At 39.4% G+C, this 24045-nt stretch overlaps 1 protein-coding gene across 2 annotated transcripts in view; it reads left to right on the plus strand.

Annotated features, from left to right (window-relative positions):
• Positions 1 to 24045, plus strand: part of nfatc1 (nuclear factor of activated T cells 1) — a 249402-nt gene that overhangs the window by 9543 nt on the left and 215814 nt on the right. For both annotated transcript variants that reach the window (XM_048530056.2, XM_059645959.1), the window contains exons 2-3: positions 2040 to 3177; positions 10605 to 10764. In XM_048530056.2, the coding sequence (XP_048386013.1) occupies positions 2040 to 3177; positions 10605 to 10764 (1298 nt within the window). The remainder of the gene's footprint in view (positions 1 to 2039; positions 3178 to 10604; positions 10765 to 24045) is intronic.

Genomic DNA, 24045 nt, shown 5'->3' on the forward strand with positions numbered 1-24045 from the left:
TTCATTTCCTGGGAGTGGTTGGAGATCAATTTGAATACTTTGCTCTGTGGAATTTCCAAGCTTCAAGTGCATTTCTACATGACAGGAAAAATGGCTGTATATGTAACAAGAATGACACTGGTCAAGATTTGCATTTGGGCCTTCCTTCATGAGATCTCTACTGCAGTTGGTTCACAATGCGAGAATGTCAGACTGATGGTAGACTTCACTCTGACTGAATGTGTCCAGTAATTGAAGAGGAGCAGACTTTAAAGCAACCAGATTACTGACTGCATCAGTGGGATAAGACTCATGTTGATGATGGCTCAACCAAATCTGAATCAGTTTTATCAGGCATAACAGAAAGATCCAAAGATTAGGAAGTGATGTGGTAGGGCTCCACAAGCCTGATGCTGAGGTCCAGATGAAAAGAATTAGGGGAATCTTTTCTCAAAGGTGCATTGAATGTAGTATTCATAATTATTACATTACCACATCTGCTTGACCAGTCGGAATTTGATTGCTCTTTTGTATTTAAATAACATAACAACTCCATCTTTTAAGAGTGATTTAGGTGTGAGTTGCTTTGGGATACTCTGAAGGTGAGAAAGGAGTTGGATATATTTTGGTTGTTTCCTTTTCTTAGTTTAACTCAGAACATAAATCCTGAGCATTATTGCAAGTTAAACCATAACCATACAACAGGGAGGTAAGTGGTAAAATGCAAATTCGGGATTGATGCAGAAAAGCATTTCTCCAAGTGTCCCATAACACATTGCAGATAGTACATGACACTTATGCTATAATCTAAGCAAAGGGAGGAGTCAACTTTTGCATAGTAACATAAAGTAAATGACGAGTTATTCGGTTTTAGCTACAAAAATGTTACAAAATTATTTGGTAAAATCTTTTGATTTTTTGATGTATGAAAGAAGAAAAAGCCTTCAATTACTGCAGAGATATCGCAAAGTATTTTATATCTTACTATTGTCATATCTCAATTAAAAAGCTAGAGTGGCAAGCTGCTTTTATGTATGCTGTGTTACATGGCAACATGGCACGTCACCTTCAGTTTCCTACAAGATAAAATGTTAGATCTAGCTCACATTTAACACTTCTGTCAAAGGAGGAGGTAAAAATACTTGGTGCATTATCATGGCCAATTCACATTATCAGCAGTATTGGCAGGAGTCTGGGAAGGAATTCATGGATCCTCAACTGCTGATAGCTTCAGAGGTACAATATCTTTGTGTATTCTTGTGTAATAAAATGTTCCAAAATGTTTTGAATATAACAGTTTTACATAATTTTGCAGCATAAAACAATGCCCTTCAGCCCATTAAAATCAATTAAAATGGATGAATTGTGATATTTCAGTTTCCACCTTCCAGCCTATTTCATCTAACAATATTTGTATTATTTTCTCACTCATGTACTTAATAGTTTCCCCTGACATGCATCTGTGTTTATCTCAGTTACTTCTCATTGTATCAAATATTAAATGAATCAAAACCAGATGGTGGAGTACTAAAAGGGATACATTTCTTTTTCCTGTTAGTGGGTTTATTTGCATGATGCAATATTATAGATCTCTGCTTCCTAACTGCCGACCTAGTGTCCTAGCTAACTTTTTTAATACTCTTGCTTTGAGACAACAGTAAAGGAAAATTAAACCAAGTAAAACAGTGACAGCTCCTAGTTTGGGTCCTGGAATGAAAGCCGATTCTCTTGATAATTACTTTCAACATGTTCAACCATATTATGACATGCATCTGATGCAGGCAGCTCTTGCTATTTACATTGCCAATGTACTACCAGAGGCCTTTGCGTGCTGTCAGTCTTTAATCAAACAATGCCCAAAACCTATATATCTTTACAACGCAATCAACTAATCATTATTATTTGTAAGGTTCCCATACTACCATTTTGCGTAAAAACAATTTTCAAGAAGTCAGTATTGAATTTATTAATAAACTTTCATACATATCGTTTCCTTATATTTACAAATAGTTCTTTCAAATGAAAATGCTAAATGGAATTATTATCATTTTTTTCCACAGAAGCCTACAGTTTTGCTTCACCACATGTCACAGTCACTCCATCAACAGGTATGGTAAATCCTTCCATACCAATATCCTGCCATGGGCTGCAGTCTTCAAGTCCACTGACCTCTGTGTTACCATCAACAAATCAAATGATGGGATATGGGGGAAACATTGACACTGGAGCTCCAAGCTACTACTTGACTCCTAATATAAGACCAAATGGTGCTCCAACGCTTGAGAGTCCAAGGATTGAAATTACTCCTTATCCAGGAATACACATTGGCCATAATCAATTTACTGGTGAAACTGAGCTGGATGGAGTGGAGAATGGCTCAGGTTGTAAACGTTCCAATTCATTAGTTACACTGACTCTGCCAAATGCAGATGCCTACAGAGATCCCTCATGCTTGAGCCCAGCAAGCAGTCTTTCGTCTCGAAGTTGCCATTCTGAAGCTTCTGAATCCAGTTATTCCATTCCTTATGATACCTCTCCGCTGACTTCTCCTTGGCAGTCACCATGTGTGTCACCTAAGGGCACAGCCCACGAGGAAGGATTCGCTCGTGGACAAGCTGCATGCACGCTGTGGAATTCACCAAGGCATTCGCCGGGCACTTCACCAAGAACAAGTATCACCGAGGAGAACTGGCTGAACCCACGACCAACCTCCAGACCTTCGTCGAGACCACAGTCGCCTTGTGGCAAACGAAGGCATTCATTCAATGGAGGATACTTCCGACAACCATCCTATTCGCCACATCATTCTCGAACACCATCACCTCAAGCCTCGCCTCGCGTAAGCGTAACTGAGGAGACATGGTCGGGGAGTGGAAACCAGTACAATTCTGCTATTCTTGCTGCCATTACAGCACTCACCACTGACACTTGTATGGATATCAATGACAGTATTCCTGTCAAGTCGCCAAGAAGAACTATACAAGACCAAAGCCCTTCCATGTTGCTCAAACCTGAACCAGGGAATGATGAACAAAGAGCCTATTCACCATGTGGTGATCCAACGCAAGAAGAATTTTCTACATCTCGCCTTCTTATCAAAAAAGAAACTTTCTGTGAACAGTATTTATCAGTACCTCAGCATCCATATCCATGGTCTAAACCAAAATCTGTATCATCATCGTCTTCATCCTTTGCCAGGTATGAAAGGCAGAAATCTGATTTTCACTTCCAGCTCATGTAGTTAGATGTTCAAAAAAGGCATTGAAATGTAGTAGACTATCATACGAAGGAAGATGTGTATCTAAAACTTCATAATCCCTGGTTATTCCAAGGCACTTTATAGACAATGAAGCACTGAAATTCAGAAAATGAAACATACCTTAAAAAGTTCAAGTTTAATAATGAGTTGGATTTTAGACCATAAGACCATAAGACATAGGAGTGGAAGTAAGGCCATTCGGCCCATCAAGTCCACTCCGCCATTTAAATCATGGCTGAAAGGCATTTCAACACCACTTCCCTGCACTCTCCCCGTAGCCCTTAATTCCTTTTGAGATCAAGAATTTGTCGATCTCTGTCTTGAAGGCATCCAACGTCCCAGCCTCCACTGCACTCTGCGGCAAAGAATTCCACAAGCCCACCACTCTCTGGCTGAAGAAATGTCATCTCATTTCAGTTTTAAATTTACCCCCTCTAATTTTAAGGCTGTGCCCACGGGTCCTAGTTTCCCCGCCTAACGGAAACAACTTCCTTGCATCCACCCCTTCTAAACCATACATTATCTTGTAAGTTTCTATTAGATCTCCCCTCAACCTTCTAAACTCTAATGAGTACAATCCCAGGATCCTTAGCCATTCATTATACATTAAACCTACCATTCCAGGGACCATCCATGTGAATCTCCGCTGGACACACTCCAGGGCTAGTATGTCCTTCCTGAGGTGTGGGGCCCAAAATTGGACACAGTATTCTAAATGGGGCCTAACTAGAGCCTTATAAAGCCTTAGAAGCACATCGCTGCTTTTATATTCCAACCCTCTTGAGATAAACGACAACATTACATTCGCTTTCTTAATTACGGACTCTACCTGCAAGTTAACCTTTAGAGAATCCTGGACCAACACTCCCAGATCCCTTTGCACTTCTGATTAGCGAATTTTCTCACCGTCTAAAAAATAGTCCATAGCTGTATTCTTTTTTACAAAGTGCAAAACCTCACATTTATTCATATTGAATTTCATCAGCCATTTCCTGGACCACTCTCCTAAACTGTCTAAATCTTTCTGCAGCTTCCCCACCTCCTCAGTACTACCTGCCTGTCCACCTATCTTCGTATCATCGGCAAACTTCGCTGATTATTTTGCAAATAAATAGTGCTAGACTGCCATTCACTGTGCTTCCATTTGCCCGTGGACTTTCTTGTGCTTGTTCATTGAGACTTGCTATAATTACAAAACTCATTTTTGGCACAGTACCTTATGCAGAGGATCAGACCTGTGTCAGCAAAGGCAAGCAACTATGTATTTCCTTCATCAGAGAGGGGGATGGGGAGAGGGAACTGGAATAAATAGGGAGAGAGGGGGAGGCGGACCGAAGATGGAGAGTAAAGAAGATAGGTGGAGAGAGTGTAGGTGGGGAGGTAGGGAGGGGATAGGTCAGTCCAGGGAAGACGGACAGGTCAAGGAGGTGGGATGAGGTTAGTAGGTAGCTGGGGGTGCGGCTTGGGGTGGGAGGAAGGGATGGGTGAGAGGAAGAACCGGTTAGGGAGGCAGAGACAGGTTGGACTGGTTTTGGGATGCAGTGGGTGGGGGGGAAGAGCTGGGCTGGTTGTGTGGTGCAGTGGGGGGAGGGGACGAACTGGGCTGGTTTAGGGATGCAGTAGGAGAAGGGGAGATTTTGAAACTGGTGAAGTCCACATTGATACCATATGGCTGCAGGGTTCCCAGGCGGAATATGAGTTGCTGTTCCTGCAACCTTCGGGTGGCATCATTGTGGCACTGCAGGAGGCCCATGATGGACATGTCCTCTAGAGAATGGGAGGGGGAGTGGAAATGGTTTGCGACTGGGAGGTGCAGTTGTTTGTTGCGGACTGAGCGGAGGTGTTCTGCAAAGCGGTCCCCAAGCCTCCGGGGGGCCGCACCGGGTACAGCATCCACTGTACCCGGTGTGGCTTCCTCTACATTGGGGAAACTAAGCGGAGGCTTGGGGACCGCTTTGCAGAACACCTCCGCTCAGTCCGCAACAAACAACTGCACCTCCCAGTCGCAAACCATTTCCACTCCCCCTCCCATTCTCTAGAGGACATGTCCATCATGGGCCTCCTGCAGTGCCACAATGATGCCACCCGAAGGTTGCAGGAACAGCAACTCATATTCCGCCTGGGAACCCTGCAGCCATATGGTATCAATGTGGACTTCACCAGTTTCAAAATCTCCCCTTCTCCTACTGCATCCCTAAACCAGCCCAGTTCGTCCCCTCCCCCCACTGCACCACACAACCAGCCCAGCTCTTCCCCCCCACCCACTGCATCCCAAAACCAGTCCAACCTGTCTCTGCCTCCCTAACCGGTTCTTCCTCTCACCCATCCCTTCCTCCCACCCCAAGCCGCACCCCCAGCTACCTACTAACCTCATCCCACCTCCTTGACCTGTCCGTCTTCCCTGGACTGACCTATCCCCTCCCTACCTCCCCACCTACACTCTCTCCACCTATCTTCTTTACTCTCCATCTTCGGTCCGCCTCCCCCTCTCTCCCTATTTATTCCAGTTCCCTCTCCCCATCCCCCTCTCTGATGAAGGGTCTAGGCCCGAAACGTCAGCTTTTGTGCTCCTGAGATGCTGCTTGGCCTGCTGTGTTCATCCAGCCTCACATTTTATTATCTTGGAATTCTCCAGCATCCGCAGTTCCCATTATCTCTATGTATTTCCTTAGCCATTTAGCTTAAATCCTTGCTGAAAAGCACCAAGTTTGAAACAAAAATTAAAAGTCTTATTTCAGTACTAAATGATATACAAAATAAAAATTGACGCAAAATTGGTGCTTAAAAGTGAGTTAAGAGAATTTTTAAAACAAGATTTTTTAAAGTTTTAATGTTCTGCAGCAATAATTACAATCTGAAGAAATGAAACTGTACAATTCTAAAAGTAAATATCAGTTGTCAGCAAGGTTGTTTGAAAATAGTTAAACTTAAGGCACATAAAAATTCACTTTTACATTGGATTGGACAAGCCTAACTTTTGCTGGTAAATTTTGTATATATCTATTGCACAAGTCAAAATTATCTAGTCATTTCACATGTTCCAACGTAATATTTACCGAGATATGTATACATCACAACTTTAGGAGGAGCCAGGCAACCAAGATAACAACGCTCTGATTAGCATCACTGTTTGCTTTTCCAAATACATTTCATTAATATCTTCAGCACATACTTCCTTTATCCATTCATTGGGGATTCCTTTTATTGAATATTAAGCTGCTTGTTTTGCAAATAATTTTGCCACAAAATGAAGTAAACTGCTGCTATTTTCTGCTTACTTTCTGAGAAACAAATCCATAAATCATTTTGATTGCAGAGAAAAATATTGAGTTTTTTTGTGAAGGAATGAATACTGTATTGAACATCCCTAGATTCCATTTACCCTCTCTGTTTTCTATTTCCTGGGGAGTAGGTGATATTACTGCAATGGACCGGAATAGACCCCCTCAAAATATATCAAGTTGGTAGCCTGGACCCTAATATTTTCTTATTTTAATGGTAAATATCAGATGCTGTGTTCCAATTTGATTGGGCAAACTACTCAATGGTAAGCAAAACACAACTTATTTATACACTATAGTTAAAATACAATAAAAGATAGGATAAAGAAAATAACTGGCTTAGCTATAACTCTATTGGAATGCTCAGCAAAATAATCGATATATTAACAATTTCTAATTAACTGTTTCAGGATAGTAACATCTGATAAACACACCCTTGGCAAAATTATTGTCTATCATACAATTCTTCATACAATATCTATAATCGCAGGAGGAAAGAGCATCAAAAGACACTTCTGAGAGAAAACTCAGAGAGAGAGTGAAGCAGCTGGGAGAGTTTTACTGCCTTCCAACCCTTCTGAGATCCTAGAAATGACTGCTGCATTCTAAAACTAAAAGCTCTGATTCTGTGGGTGGGAGCTTCACCATGCCCATTCAGGCTGCTTCTATTGTTCCAACGTTGTAAAAAAAAACACCCAAGGCTTCACAAATTATTTATCTTGTCATAGACTGCTCCTCACCTGTCCTCCAATCTCACTCTTTTTTTAAAAAAGGACAAAACAGACCTCTTAAATCCACAGTATCATCATTTATTGCTAACAGTATAACAAACCATAACATGAATTACACAACTGAAGCATTAGCAAGCATAAAGCTTGGAAGTTAAAAGAACATAGTAAGTATATAGGCCGTTCAGTCCTTTGAGATATTTTTGCCATTCTGTTGGATTTTGGCTGATCTATTGCTTAACTGTATTAATGTTTACCTCACCTTAATTCTGACTTTTCATACCCTTCTCCAACAAAAATCTTGTCAATCTTAATTTTGAAATTTTCAGTTGACCCACAGGCTCAACAGAGTTTTGGGAATGAGTGTTCCAGATTTCTATTACTCTATTTTAAATAAGTGCTTCCTGATTTCACTCATGAATGGCCTAGTTATGTATTTAAGGTTTTGCCCACAAAGCAAGATAAATTACTAAGAAACGTTGCTCAATATTTTACTTCATAATTTGAAAGAAAAGCAGACTTCCTGATCAGAAGATAATCAGCAAATTGGAGATCATACGCTTATTCATTTAGGAAATGCATTTCCGTTAGGTTTCTCTTGCCTTCCTTCTGTAATTTGAGAAACCTGGGGAAAATGATAGGAGCATTGTTTATGCCAACATTTTTGCTGGGGTTTCCAAAGGCTCTTTTGCTAATTTTGCACCTGATGTTTGAGAGACCTCATGAAATTTTATCTCATCAATTCTGATTTGGATTCCTCTTCACTATCCAAATTGACCCCTTCAGGGCTTGTACGTTCGATTAAGTACACCCATTCTGAGATGGTCTTTAAACATAAATGAATGAACTTTGTTCAAAAGATCACTAGAAATGAAAGGACAGAAATGGTAATCATCTCCTATTGCCCAACTATTTATGGTTAATACTGAAATTGTCAGAGCTCAAACTATCAGCCCATTCAAACTGTCTTGTTAGGTAATTCTCAGTTTAAAAATGCTTATTCATTTCAAAGATTCCTGGAAAATCTTATTTTTTTAAAATGCAACTCAACATGCTCGAGGATCATCTTACATTTTGAAAATTAAAAGTCACAAACACTTTGCAAAAATAGTTAGCATCCATAATTTTTATTGATTTTATAGAGTTTTATTTTAACATATTTTCTCGTCTAGATATGGAATTTTTTTTATTTTCTGGTGGAATATCAAAAAGGAAGGTAAAAGAATATATTGTTGAAAGCATCTGGCGTCATGTCCAAATGTAGTTGGAAGAGACTTTCAGAACCACATCTCCAAAAGCTTACAAAAAAAACGTAGGTTTTAAAATAAGTCAGTTTTAAGGGGAAATGTTGCAAATGTTGCTGGGAATAATTTTCAAATCATAGCAATTATGACAATCTGAAACTGAAATATTCAACTCATAGGTAACATCAAAGGCCTGATATATGTTTTCAACCAGTGACATAAGGTTTGTATTAGATTTGAAAATATTAGTTTCACCTTAATTTGACAATGAAACCATTTCAGTATACAATGATCCTGTCTAGTCCATTTAGTGAATCAAGAAAGGTGACTGATCTATTATAGCCCCTCTATTTCAAGGACATTCTCTATTTCATCTAAAAGTTGCTTAATTATCTCACAAGTGGTTCATTTGTCATACATCGTCTTCAAATAGTTTAGGCTTTTCAGTTCTTTAAAGAAACAATTTCCTTCAGATCCGTACATTTAGAGACAGAGCTAAGAGATTTAGAGGCACAAGAACCATAAGTTGAACAACTACGTGAAAGATCAAATTGTCTGCATAAAGCCAGGTTAGTCTTATCAGAAAGCCAAACTGATTGAAACAGCATGTTTGAAGCAGAAAGAAATTTTAGATTACATGCCAGCTGTAACCATATCAGCCCTATTTTCATTGAGGCTAAAGAGGGCACATTCATAATTTCTTGTGACGGCATAAAAGTATTACAGAATATAAAAAAAGAGAAACAGAAATTTGCAGGACAGTAGAAACTGAAGTTGCAAAATAAGAAGATTCTGATGATAGTATTAAAAGGAGAGATTATTAATAATGCAAGTAAACAGATGAGAAAAAATGTTCTGAAATTAGACTACAAAAGGCTGAGATGTGGGAGCAATCACTTGAACTATTGGAGTCGAAACAAACCTAAGTTATTTCACGCCCTGTATTACGCTTGATGCCATTATAACAGAGCCTCAGTGTATAAATCTACATGCAATGGGATACACAGCAGAGACATGACCATAGCTTTTCTAGCTGTGCAACATCATACTATAATAATGCTACCAAGATGCTCAAACAGTAGCCCCTTAAATTCTCCATAGATTAAGGGGAGGTAGTAGTGCATTGCTGATGTCAATGGATTTATAATCCATAATCTCGAGGTAATGTTCTGGAGATGTGATTTTGAATCCCACCATGACAATTGGTGAAATTTAAATGAAAAATCTATCTGATTCACTAATGCCGTCCTTCCTAATCTGGCCCACATGTGACTCCAGATTTACAGCAAAATATTTGACTTCTAACTGCCCTATAGGCAATTACAGATGGGGAATAAATACCAATGAGATCATCCCACAAACTAATAAATGATTCGTGATATTAGTTAAAACTGTTTATTGCTTACTAAAACAAGTAGAACATCACTTATTGGGATATTGCGATGGAAATCAGATCCTGATTAAATGTGATAGTAGAGAATGGCCCAATCCAGCATCCAGGCAGGATGGGCAAGTCGGATGATCTCCTTTGTGAGTCACCAGGCTTCATTGGAACCACCATCCTCAAGGTCATTATCTGCACAGTTAATCGTCTCTAAAGCTTCTTGAACTCACCCTCCCCCCTGAGATCCCTGACCCCAGTTTGGTTGGGCTCCTTTGCTGGTGGATTTGCCTGTAGCCTCTGCTGTGACCACTGCTCCAGGTTGCTGTTGCTGTGTCTGCAGAGAAACTAGGCATCCATTGATCTTCAACTCCCAAAGGTGGTACTTCCTCTCAAGAAAGGTTTGGGAGTCTTGGATTAAAGCGACAAACACAGCTTCCAATATTAAGTCACTATGGGTAAGCTGTTCTGCATTCTGGTTGAGGACTACAAAGCTGTTTAACATCCAGCCCCTTGATTCCAAGTAAGGAAAACAAATGAATGTTTTCAAAAAAGTTCTTAGAAACTATGGCTATGTACATGTATTGTTTCAATTCATATCCACAATCAATTTATTGTAATTATTTGCATGTGAAATATTTTAATGTGTTCTAATGTGCAGAAGGTTTGAGTTTTTGGGGTCATTGCAGTAGATTTTAAGATCATGAAATGTGATGTATTTCCTCTCTTTAGCCCTTCTCTGCCTGCCCTCGATTGGCAGTTGCCATCCCATTCAGGACCTTATGAGCTTGAGATTGAGGTGCAACCTAAATCACATCACAGAGCACATTATGAAACAGAGGGCAGTCGTGGAGCTGTAAAGGCATCTGGTGGGGGACACCCTATTGTGCAGGTTTGATTATCTTATAAGCACTTCCTTTTCCTTTTCGACTTTGAATAGCATCTAATCTTGCAAAACACTTTATCTGATTTTATTTAAAGTGAACGTGCAGTTTGTATGTTCTGAAAGATGTGTTGCAGTCATGATTCAGTTCTTAGTAACAACCCATGTTCTGATTTTAATTCTTCCCCGAGATAACAGGACCGTTATTTATTGCCCAAACACCGTTGCCCTGACAATGTGTTGATGGCTTCAATTTTTATTTTTGTTTGAACCTTTGAGTGTTTTCATGTAACTGAAGGCTTGCTAGGCCACGTTAGAGACAGTTAAGAATCAATCAGATTGGTGTGAGATTGCAGTCACACATAAGCTTGGAAAAGACAGTAGGTTTCCTTTCTGAAATTGGCTGTATGGTCCTGAAAGAACAGACCTGACAGAAAGCACAGGAGAATGAACCAGTCATTAGAGTTGGGATTTTTAAAGTAGAAATTTGTTGAGATTAAAATTTGGATGTAGAGAATGTAAATAAAGTGCTTAGTAAATTAAGTAAGAAATAGTAACAGTATGAATATTCATAGTACGTCAAATGTTGGCTTGGTCAGACTTCGTCTGAAATATTACATTCAAGTTTGGACATCAGAGTGAATATATTAGCACTGGAATAGGTACAGAACAGGTTCCCTCGAATAACACTAGGTCTTTTAAGTGTAAGTTACAAAGCCAATTGTCATAAACTTGACTGGTGGTGCCTTGAGTTCAGAAGGCTGCTATGCAATATAATTGTATCCCTCAAACTGTTAACTTTGCAATAGGATAGCTGCTGATGGTGTGTAATAATACACGCAGAGAGTCTATGTTCCTGTTGCTCTTTAACCTGCAAGTTTAGTCTGTAGACATGAATAGCGATGGTGGGACCTCCAACATTCATTCCATCACACAGTTGAACCAAAAAAATCTCTCCCACTCTTACTGCCCGTTGTTGGCATGTGTCAGAATGATTTCCCGGTGATATGCAACCTGTTTGGCTGCAACATAAATACACCTTCCAGGGACTTAAATCCAGAGTTTGTGGCTCAGGACCTGCCACATTACAAGACCTTCACAGTAGGATTGGTGCACGGAAGTTATTTCATTTGATCACAGAATCTAGATTAAGGAGGCATTTTGTCTTGCAGCCACTGTGAATCAGTGCTGTTGCAGGACACTTCTTCTTCTGACATGACCGGTATAAATTTCTGCACTACTTGCCTCTTTCGTACTGAAGTTTGCTATCTTAAAAAGCAACACATTTTTGCTTGTAACTTGAAGTGTTGATAGATGTGTGTTGGAGTACCGCTCACTGTGGTTGATTCCACCCACAGTCATTAAGCTATCATCTCATTTTGCAAACTTTCAGAAAAATCTCTCTTGTTTCACTCGTAAGTGTGCATTCAGTATGGTTGTGTTGTATGTAATTTATCTTTATTGTTCATTTTCAAACATTTCTTATAGTGCTACATATCTAATGAAACAAATCACAGCATATTATTTAGAGAACCTTCCCTACTGTTGCACTTTTGAATCTAATGTATCATGTTTACTTTAAAATAAGACATTTTATGTTTGTAGTAAACTCTGCTGCAGTTATTGAGGCCAATGAAAGTTGTATTTTACCAAAAAGTCCACTATTTCAAATGCATTTTGCAGCAGAAATGAATTTGACAGTTTTGATGAATATGCTGTTCAATTAACCACAGAATCAGCAACTTCAAGATGAGAGAAGCTGAAGAGTTAATTTAGATCAGCAACACATTTGTATATATTTCATCTAGGTATAGTACAAGCATCTGAAATAAATATATGTTCCCTGTGGTTTGTCAGTGTATAGATCCGTAATTATCAGATTTCATTCGTTCTCAGACATTGTTTCTGTAAGAGAGTCTTAAATAGGACTACTTGAACTATAATAGCTGTGACTTTTTTTAATAGATGCCATCGTTTGGTTTCTTCAGGATTCTTTATATACAATAGAGAGAAGTTGGTGGCTATACTTGCTTTCAGCAAATAATAAGGGAAACATGAGGGGGAATCTATTGAAGCCACAATGTTTTAGCCACAAATTCAAAAAACATATTCAAAAGCCAGAATGCTGAGTTAGAGGAAATAGATGGCATACTTTTCTCTGCATGTGAAGTAGAATAAATATTTTCCCACTAAATTCGAAATTGCTTTCCGATAACTTGGTCAAATTATGCTTCTTTAATTTTACACTCTGAAGAAAATATCCCTTTGCTTTCTGCAGTTGCATTTGTAATTTCAGTGAAACTATTGCTAAAGTATTACTGAACTAGAATTTTAGACTACAAATACCAGAAATGAAGCTATCCGATGATTAATCTGCTCATTTTAGCATTTGAGTACAAACGTTGTTAATTTGTCCAATACTTCATTTTTCAATTCGGTTGACATCAACCACAAGCCGCGACAATTATTTTAAAGAGGCCAATCCCTTGTGTGTCACCCCTAAGGCAGTGAGTCATACTCTCTCCTCTGAGTCAGAAAGTTGTGGGTTCAATTCTTAGTCCAGGACTTGAGTACAAAAATCAAGGCTGAACAATCACTGTATTTCTGAGGAAGTCAGCTCCAGTGCAATGTCAACGCCAAATATATTTGACCCTTCCTTTGTTTCAAAAGGACCGTTCATGCTGTGATATCCCAGTTGACACCTCAGTTACGCTAACAATGCCTACCTTCCTTACAGCAGCTTTCTGTGCAAGCACAGGAGATTTTCTTTCACTTCCTGCCTCCTTACCGACCAAGGCCTTCAAATACTCCTTCCAAGTGAAACAGCAATTTGCTTGTACAACTTTCAATTTAGTATACTGTTTTCATTGTTCACAATGTGGTATTCTCTACATCACATTCTCTACGCGCAGACTTGGTGACTGTTTTGCAGAACACCTTCGCTAGTCTGACCCTGCTGTTCGTCACTTCCATTCTCCATATTGCTCACACGCTGACCTTTCTGTTTATGGCCTACTAATCTTTTGGATTTGATATTGATTTCAATAACGTTGGGTTGTAACCCTGCCATTTTGTTCCACGTGTTAGTTTACTTTTGTTTCTACTGACTTATTTCTTTCTTTATCATTCACGTTGTATTCAGATGATTGCAGTAAATCTATTTTCGCTTAAAATGGACATGATCTTTGTTTCCTTACTACAGAAAGTATTGTAACATCTTTTCGTCAGTTAATTCCTCTACCCCCAAAACTTTCAGTCCTTTCATTTTGTTGTTCCTGCTCCCTGCCCCTTCCACTGGCTTAGAAATTCTTCTATTTCTGCATTTCTTCAGTTCTCATGGGTGGTTGCTTTTTCTGAAATATAAACTCTGTTCGTCTCCATTGAGTTTTATTTAACTGATGTTTGTTATTATTTAATACTGAGAAACTTCTGCACTGTCAGAGGCTCCATATTTTGGATGAAAAGCTAAACCTAGGTTCATTTGCTGCCTAAGGTTGATTTAAAAGAACTCATGGCCCTATTTGGAAGTGGGGAGTGGGAACCATTTCTAGTCACCTTCCAATATGTCCTGAAAATATCACCAAAACAGATTATCTGGTCATTATTATCTTACTGTTTGCAGGAGCTTGCTATGTATAACGTGGTTCTGACGTCCCTCTGTCATAACAAATGATTACATTTCAAAAATATGTTAATGACTTTCAAATATTTTAGGATATCCTGAAGACACAAAAAGTGCCACGTAAATACAAGTGTTTTTAAGGAGGCTATAGGCCTTTTCCTAGCTTTTCAGGTAGTTATCCACCCAATAATTAAGATGTTATCCCTGTTTGTGTTCATACCTGTTGCCTCTCAGCATAATTTGAGGACTCTGATCTTCGGTTGTCATACTTTTTATTTGTTCCCGCTTGCTTCTGTTTTGAGTTTTTTTGAGAGTAATAATCATTCACAGTGGAACCCCAGCAATGGACTGAAAGTTGGAAGTGTTTGTTCCTCTTTTTCTGAAGGATCTAATTCAAATTCAAATGGTTTCACTGGCAGCTTCCTGTTCTCTCCCAGGTGGCCATTTACTCATGAGTCTGAGCAGCATAAGGGTATGATAAGATTATTAAACCATTTGGACATTGCTGTTCTTTTGCCTAGTCTTCCACACAAAGAAGGCTTTCAACAGAATCACTGTGTAGTGACTAGAGACAGGAAAAGTTGCTGATTCTCACTACTTGACCTCTCCACCTTCTCTTTACGCAACCTGGTTCTAAATACCTCAAATCATTCCACCTTAAAAATATTACAATCATGTAACTTCAGGTGTATAAACATAGCTTTAAAGACACACACTACACCAAGTTTTAGATTCAAATTTGTTCTTAAATAAACATCATGTGGTATGATTTCCTTTCGAAATAAAAAGTCCACAATTTACCTCAGTCAGCTTTTTAGAGCACCTATTCATCTTGCTCCCCAGTTCTTAATGTAGTCACACTGTTCTAAATGTCTGAAAGGTCATATAGATTCATGAACATTCAAGCGCTCTTTTATTTTTGAATTGAGAATGGTTTTAAACATCAGGCCTCTTTTTTGTTGTTTATGACAGTTGGAAAATCTTGTGTTCAAGAGTTGTGAGGTATTAAAACTCCGAACAATCATCTGCAAAAACCTCATTGATATAGGAATGTACCTCCAACTGCCAGGAGCTTAGTTGGTCTTTGACAGTTGTTAAAAACTGTGGTCTGCAGTGTGCCAGAAGAGAGGAAAAAGTGATTCTGCCTCTTTCATAGACATAACAAACATTTTCTACTGACTTTAAAAATGTGGTTTACCAAAATAGAAAAGCCAGCGTGCAGCTGCTGGGGACCACATCAGTGTGTATTGCACTAAAAGTGGAGTCTATAAACTTTTCAACGGCAGGAAACGTCGTCGTTTTAAAGAAGATGATCTGAGGGACTTTCAGTGCCCAAGTCCTAGAATTATAAGGCTGTGGTGGTCTACTTTTTGTCAGCAGTTTGCAGTTTATCACTGTAAGCAAAAGGTTTGAGATAAGATGTACCTCTCCTAAGTTTAACATCCTGTTAGCTGTTATTTGAGGTTTAACTTCCTAGGGCTCATGCAGTTTTCAGAAATTGTGGAGTTTTTTTTAAAGTCCTCTTTGTAAACAAATTTTCCATTTTGTAGCTTGCATTAGCATTGTCAAGGGGAATGTTTACATTCAAGTGATGAACAAAATTTAAGTTGCAATCAGCTTAATTTATAAAAGCAGTCATAGATTGTTTAGTTTTCTCCCCTAAAAATAGCAGTATCACTTGAGGCTACTGATGACATTTGGGGGAAAAAAATTGGTTAGATCACTTTGGTTAAAAATTAGATGGGGAGAATTCAGTGGAGCTTTGACTGTTCCGAGTTCCCTTGTTACTGACCTTTAAAACAGTGTTCTAGTCTACATCAAAAGGTGTGTACTGAGTCAGTGTTAATTAATTGATGTGATGGTGATGAAGCAACTTGCAGATGGTTGTCTTAGCATGATAAAGTTTTATATTCGGTTTGTAAAAGAGAAGAAGAATCACTCACAAGCTAAGATTGAAAAATTAGAATTAAATTGATGGAAGGATATATTGGTTGGAATACTTCCTTCCCCAGAAGTGGCGAGGAAGACAGCAGGAAAGGCAGACGACCAGACAGTTTGAAGTTAGAGAGATACCCATTCCATCCTGCCACCTCAGTAACTAAATTACGGATGGGAAGGCTAATGGTCAGCCTTCCTGACCCACCAACAATTAAGCCATCTGCACAGTCAATTAAAGACAACTTGAGCATTTCAGTCTACCATTGGCCCAATTATCTTTGTTCCTTACCGATATCAAATGTGGCAGCTTTCTCACTAATAAAATGGAAAGCTGGGTCTCTGGGGCTTGGAACCTTGTTCATCCCCATTCTAGAGGTGATCGGGTGTGGGGGGGGTGGTGGTGGGGGAGCAGGGGGGAGTGAGGGCACATATAGGGGTAGTGGGAAGATTCTGAAAGCTACACTTGCACTCCGTATGAGCCCCCTTGCCACTGTGACATTCCCCCATTGCCCCCAAAACTAACTTGCCTTCACACTGTTTCTGGTCTTCAGCAGCCTGAAACTTCAAATGTAGCACTTTGCTTTACAGTAGCTATTGGCCTCTTTTTGATTGGCATCATCAGACAGGGCGGGAGATCACTGCCTCAGGATCTATTTGGCTAGGAAGCCTGCCAGGTTACCACTTAAATGTCTGATGAGTGCATGTTGTGACGGACTTTCTCATTATTGGGGCAGGTGTTGCTTGTCTACCTTCTACACTTAGACAACAAAGAATGAAAAATCCTGGCCATACCATAAGCTAAACACTTTAAGCTGAACTGAACTGATGTCAGGTAAACCTACAGAACAATGATGGGAAATTTTTAAACATATTTTGCATGAAAGTGGGAGTGTCTGACAGATGACAGTTTGATACAGCTGGATATAAAAAGTAGAAAGGAGAAGTGAAAAAGCCAATAAGAGGCACTACCTGAATTGAATGGCAGCTAATATATGACGGAACAATTCCTATTGACAGTGGAAGGTTTGTCAGACTCAAGGTGATCTGATTTGGAACCAAAACAAAGGTATACCAGTAAAGACAGAAGGCTTGGCTGAGTTACATTTTACAAGTTACATATTTACCACAAAAGGACTTCATCATAGCAATGAGAAACAAAGGGGTTGTCAGATTACTGGACACCATAAAAGTAGATAAAAAGGACGTGCTTGAAAGACTGATGGAAGTTAAAGTAGATGAGCCACCTACTCCAGATGGGATGTGTCTTAGGTTGCTGGAGGAAACTGCAGAGTGCTGGCTGCAGTCTTACAGTGCTTCTTAGAACCAGGAGTAGTGAAAGGACTGGTGGATCACACATGTTACAAACTTATTCCATAAAGGATAGGACAAATCTGTAAATCACAAATTACTTGGTTAATATTAGTGAAGGCGAAGGTTTTAGAAAGAATAACGTGAGAGAACACTGACCAGCCATTTGGACTAACAAGGAATAATAAAGCAGAGTCAGCATTGAACTGTTTAAGGGCAAATTGTGTTTGCCTAACTTATATGGATTTTTAAAGGTGTTTGCTTAACTACCAGATATGAAGCCCAAAGGGTAAAGGGGGCAGTAGGAGCATGGATAGAAAATTGACTAAAAGGAGAGATCTGAAATATTATTCTCCCGTGTTCAGTGCTAGAACCTTTGGTGTTTCAATGTGGAATAGTGAATTGGATATATGGGCATAAATTAAAATTTTGAATTTGATATGAAAATTGGAGATTTATTCATTCATTTATGAGATCTGGCTGGCCCAGAATTTATTGTCCATCCCTCATTACATTTGAGAAAATGGTAGTGAGCAATGTTCCCTCAAATCTTTTTTGTGCTGTACTGACCTCCTGAGGTTCATTCCAGAAGGAAAAGCCATGTGTTGGCAGTGCCGATCGCTATGTGCAGAGAGTCCCATGTCTGCACAGCTTAGAGAGAACATTAGTGGGAATCTCCCGTTTTGAACTACTGCTGTTAATTTGATGTTGATATTCCCATAATGCAAACAGGGAGTGGAGTTCCAGGATTTTGACCAATGACATTGAAGGAATGGCGACATAGTTCCAAGTTGGATGATAAGTGATTTGGAGGGGAACCTTGCAAAGTGTTGGGTTTTCATGTATCTGCTGCCCTTGTACTTCTAGATAGTAATTATTGTGACTTTAGTGTTGTAAACAGTGAAGAATATCATAGAATTCAAGAGGATAAGTATAGGCTGCTGGAATGGGCTGACACATGGAAGAACAAAATTTTCATATTGAGAAGCTTGAATCGATAAGTATTAGTAGACAGAATGAGGAGACATCCAAGTGGTATAAATTTAAAGGGTATGCAAGAACTAATAGGCTGGGGGATATTTTTGTACAACCTTTAGACGTGAGAGAACAAGTTAAAATATAATTACTAATGTGGAATCATAAACACAGACAGAGAAAAAAAAAATCGAGCAAATTGCACTAAACCTGTATTTCATTTTTCTCAGTTCAATTACTATGTCCAACTCTGGGCACCATGCTTTGGAAGGACAATTCTGAGGAATCCTACTCCTCTTTTCTTTTCTCACACAACTACAGTTTGGTTTGACTATAATTATTTAACAAATTTCATGTTGCAGCCTGCTAGCAGATTTGTTTCCACAACATGGCCAGCACGCTGTCTCAGTAGTTCGCACTGCTGCCTTCACAGCTCCAGGGACCAGGGTTAGATTCCACCCTTGGGTGACTGTGCAAACTCCACACAGACAATCTCCCTGTGAGTTTCCACCAGATGCTCCATTTTCCTCCCATAGTCCAACAGTGTGCAGATTAGGTCGATTGGCCATGTTAAATTGCCCAAAGAGTCCAGGGATGTTCAGGCAAGGTGAGTTATCCATGGGATACGCAAGTTTACAGGGATAAGGTAGGGGGCGTGGGCCTGGGTGTGATGCTGTGCAGAGAGTCTGTGTGGACCGATTGGCTGAATGGCCTGCTTCCACACTGTAAGAGATCATGTTTCTTACCATTCTCAGGAAGTGCATTCCAAATCCTTGTCATTCATTGCATAAACCTTTTTCCTCATTCTACCCCTGATTCTTTTAGCAATCTCCTTAAATTTGAGTCCACTGATTATTGGACTTACATCCAGTGGAAACTGTTTTTACTTTTGTGCTCTAATACTATATTCGCCCTTAATTGTTTTAGGCACCTCTGTTAAATTTCCTCTTTGCCTTCTCTGCTCTGAGGAGAAAAGGTTTAGTTTTTCCATTCTGTCCATATAATTGTAATCATCTATTCCAGGACCTATTTTCATAATTTTTTTCTGAATCACCCCAGAAGCCACCAAGTGGAGCAATGTAAATCTGATTTTATAGATGACACCACATTACGATTGATGATTGTGCTAAAGAGGAGCAGGAAGCTGCAACAGGATGTAGATAGATGCAGTGAGTGGGCAGAATAATGACAGATGGAATTCAGTGTGGGTATGTAGGAGGTCATTCAGTTTGGACTCAAGAAAAATAAATCTAAGCATTTTCTAAATGGCAGAAAGCTGGGAACTCTAGAAGAGTAGAGACATTGGGAGTCCAAGTCCATATAGCTAAAAGAGCAGTGGACAGGTATGAAAATCAAAAAGAAAGGCTCATGGGTATTGGAGTTTATCTTGGAGCACCTAGAATATGAAGAAGAGGAAGTTACACTTAAACGATGTAGATAATTGGTCAGGGCTCCATCTCGAACACTGTGTTTGGTCCTGGGCACTGCATTTAAGAAAGGATGCATTGGCCTTGAAGGATGTGCAGCACATATTTAGCAGAATAATATCAGTCTTTTAGAGGGCTACATTTCGAAGACAGGTTGCATAAACTTGGTGCGCGTTGCCCTGAGCACTGAAGATTGAGGGATTCAATCCATTTATTTGAAGTATTAAAAAAAGAGGTGACAAATTAGATACAGAGAAAAGCATGCCTGCAGTGAGAGAATCCCAAATAAGGAATCTACAGCACAAGATACCACAGAGCACCACTGTGGCAGAAACCTGTTACCTCCTCCCTGAAAAAGGCTATAGATACTATGAGTTTGCAAGGCTGAGGACGATAGACGTTTGTTAAATAAAGTGTTACAAGCAGACTTCAGATGAAATTTGCCTAGTTATTATGGTTTCAGATGGGATATTCCAATTCCTGGGCCAGACAGGATCAGTTGGCTCCCTTGCCTTATTCTTCCACCACCTCAGTTGGTCACAACAAGGTTAAATTGCAAGGAACCTTTCCCTCATGCATGCCGTTCTCCCAGAACAAATGGATTTTTGTTTCAATAGGAGACTATTTAACTAGGCTTTCTTGAGTTAACAAATTAGTCGATTTAGTAGTCATTAGTATCAAAAAGAATCATAGCACACATACACACAGATTAGGAATAAGAAGTGAGTCCAAAGGGAAGAAAAGTTGAAAGGTAATTTTAGTCTCTCTGGTTCCACTGTGAGATGGTATAGTGGAATGTTGATTTGTAGTTAGTTGAAACTCATTTGTTCTGTTTCTTTTGTGAGTTAATTGACAGCTGTCAGAGTGAGAGAGTTATTCTTATTACGTTTCCTTCTGATTGTGTTTTTTGTTAGCTGGTTTCTAGCACTTGGACCAGAGAGTCATTTTACCTACAATACAGGGGTGACTAGTGGGTGATCCTTCAACTGTGAACTTCACAGAACATTATCACATAAACCCAGGCTAGTACATATGGGTGGCTTGAGTTTCTTAGTGCACCTCATTCCACAAACACACCCACACCAGAATTAATTCATTTTTAGCCCCTTATTTAAATATATTCCTCGGTCAAACACAAATGTCCACAAGACATGGCTTTCTGTTGGGAGCCCTCTTGTTTTCTTTTCCTGCTACATCTCTCTCTTTGAAGTTTCCTTGGTGATTTACAGGTGCGACACTTGATAGATCCCACACAGGACTTTGCCAGACAATGACTGAATTTATATCCACAGTCTCTTTTTTCTTTGTCTGTAGTGGCCTTCTTTGTAAATAAAAAAAACAAGGTTTGCAATTAAATTTGTAAATGTCAAAACTACTACAGATTCTGATCGGTTTTCATGATAAATGAAAGCAATGAATATGGGGTAAAGGTAGTTAAAAGAAATTGTAATGCTGATCAATGATGACTTATCTGGATGACAGATCAGGTTGAGAGAGCTAAGTGGCCAATTCCTGTTGTGGATTTTTTAGATGATTTCAATGTGATTATTATTTGTGTGTGTATAATGCGTTGAGTTTTTGGATCATTAATTTTTTTTGGAATGAGTAGTATTTAACAGTAGTCTGATTTTCGTAATGGATTGCGTATTTCAAGCTCATTACTTGAGCCACTGGGAGCACTCGCTGAAGTTGAAAACCCATGTTATAGGCTTGAAGACCTAATTACAACTGATGCTTCTATCCAGCACAATAAGAATAATACAGCTGTATGGATGAGGCATACACTTGGGCCCGTCTACCCGGTCAGGTAGATGTAAGGGACCCCATGATATTTGTCAAAAAAGAGCAGAGGAGTTCTCCCAAGTGCCCTGGTCAAACCATCAACTAGCATTTTTCGCAGATGATGTGCTCATTTTTATTATTTCTGTTTATGGGAGCTTGTGTTTGCAAATCAGCTGCAGCAGTTCTTTATTAAAGACCATCATCATGTCATTATTAATGCTTGGCTGCTTTCCACAATCTGTCACTAACCCAGCAGGGAGTCCTGTGTCCACACTTGGATGGACAGCTCAAGAAAAATGTTAAACAATCTGCTGGGTTAATGAATATAAGTCTGTTTAGTTTTTATATGGGATTAAGTACGTTCTGGGATTTAGAAGTTCTGAATGGGCTTTCGTGACTGGGATTTTTCTTTAACAATAGTAAAGATTAAAATAGATATTGACAACTTTATTTTAATTCATCTCAGAATAGCTCCTGAGATCTATCCATAGTGGATACAAGTTTTGTTGGAGAGTGTAAGAGCAAATTGTAAGTAGTGGGTCAACATGAATTATCATGAAATGGTCCTGAGATGGGTAGATGCTGCGGTGGGTGTAATGGTTTATTGTGGGCTAAATAGTGGATCAATGGGAGGGCATGGGTTGGCATGAATTGGCAGGTATGTGGTAGAGGATTGAGTGGGGCGTCTGTGTGAGGGGTCAGTGCCTAATGTTTAAAAAAAAACTAATAAAAAGACCCAGAGAACCAAGGTGGGCCTTTTAAATATACTGCCTCTGTACTCAGCAGCTCCTTAGGACACCTTCAAACCGCACCTAGGAATTGCCGTTCCGACTCCATTCTGCATCCTGACCACACTCTAAAACACTTGCTGGGGCCTGAAATTCAGGAGACTTTCTGCTGAGGTGGATACGGCAAATGAGTTTCCTGAACTTCTCCAACCTGACTTGGGAGTGGAAATTCTGCCTAAGACTCTTGTTGCATACATTTTTAATCAAGCTGTCTGATGAACGAGTCAAGTCTAAGGCAGGTGGGACTTGGACCTGGACTACCACTGCAACGCAGGCCCCGCCAGTGGTTTTATTTTATATTTTTGGTTCAAATACCATCTAGTCAATGTCGTCCAGTTGTAAATACTTCAATTAACTCAGCCCTCTAACTGTAAATTATTGTTTAGCCTCTATTTGTAGTCAGAAGGAGACTCTAAGTGGGTCATCCTATAAATACTTCATTGACCATTAGCTTGTTGTTACAGTTATGTGTGTGGCATTGTCATGTTAATTTTTTTTTCTTTGGCAACGTGTTGTTGTCCTTAAGTGTTGTCGTTATATATTGGGGATTGATATTCAGTTTTTGTTAAAGCTCTACTTATGAAATGCAAGAGGCTTTATGACACAAAGCTAGTGCCACTGCCCCTGATCCAGAAGCTTTGGGTTCAAGTCTGCCTCAGGACCTGATGGGCAAGGGAAGTGTGTTTATGACATGACCAAATCGGTTGAGCATTAACTTGTTAATCTCTCCACTTTACATCAATGGCATGTGGTGAGAACAGGAGAGATTTCTGATCAGCCGTGTGAGTGAAAGAACTTGGATCCTGTACCATTACTCTGTTATTGGCGTATACTGTTGTATGTTGCCTCAGCCACTCAAATTTCTTGGTGTCAATAGCATTGAGTTTAATTTCCCCACTCTAGCTCAGGTGAATTTGGAACCTGCTTCGTTGCCTTGCATTTGGAAAGATCGTAGTGCTGTGGGTTGGAGACAGAGTTAATTTTGATTCATATATGACTCAGTGATTTATTTCTTCATGGATGCATGCTTTCTGTATTTAATTCGGATTTCCAACATCTGCTGTGCTTTACTTGGATTTTGGTGTTTGTGTAGTGTGAGAAGCACACTGTTTCCCTGAACTGGAGCTGTATCGCTTGTATATAACTTGGAAAGAATTTGGGCTCACCTTCATGTTTGTTTCTTAAATGCTGTTGAAAAATTACAGCAAGTTAAATTTGTGCTGCATTTTATACTATAGGTTTAGCCTATTTCTCTTCTTGCCTTGCAAGCTGTATGTGAATGTGGAAGTGTTTATTGCAGTTTGACAACGGCACACTTGATGATCAATTTTGTTTATTAAAAAAAAATTGGTCTTCATCCATTGGTCTGCGTAAGTCATTGCTTTTGGAGGCAAATTATTTTAGACCTGCAGTATGAAAAGTTTCTGTTTTTCTTTTAAATTTGTGTTAA

This window comes from Stegostoma tigrinum, chromosome 5 (genome assembly GCF_030684315.1).
Source record: "Stegostoma tigrinum isolate sSteTig4 chromosome 5, sSteTig4.hap1, whole genome shotgun sequence".
Lineage (NCBI taxonomy): Eukaryota > Metazoa > Chordata > Chondrichthyes > Orectolobiformes > Stegostomatidae > Stegostoma > Stegostoma tigrinum.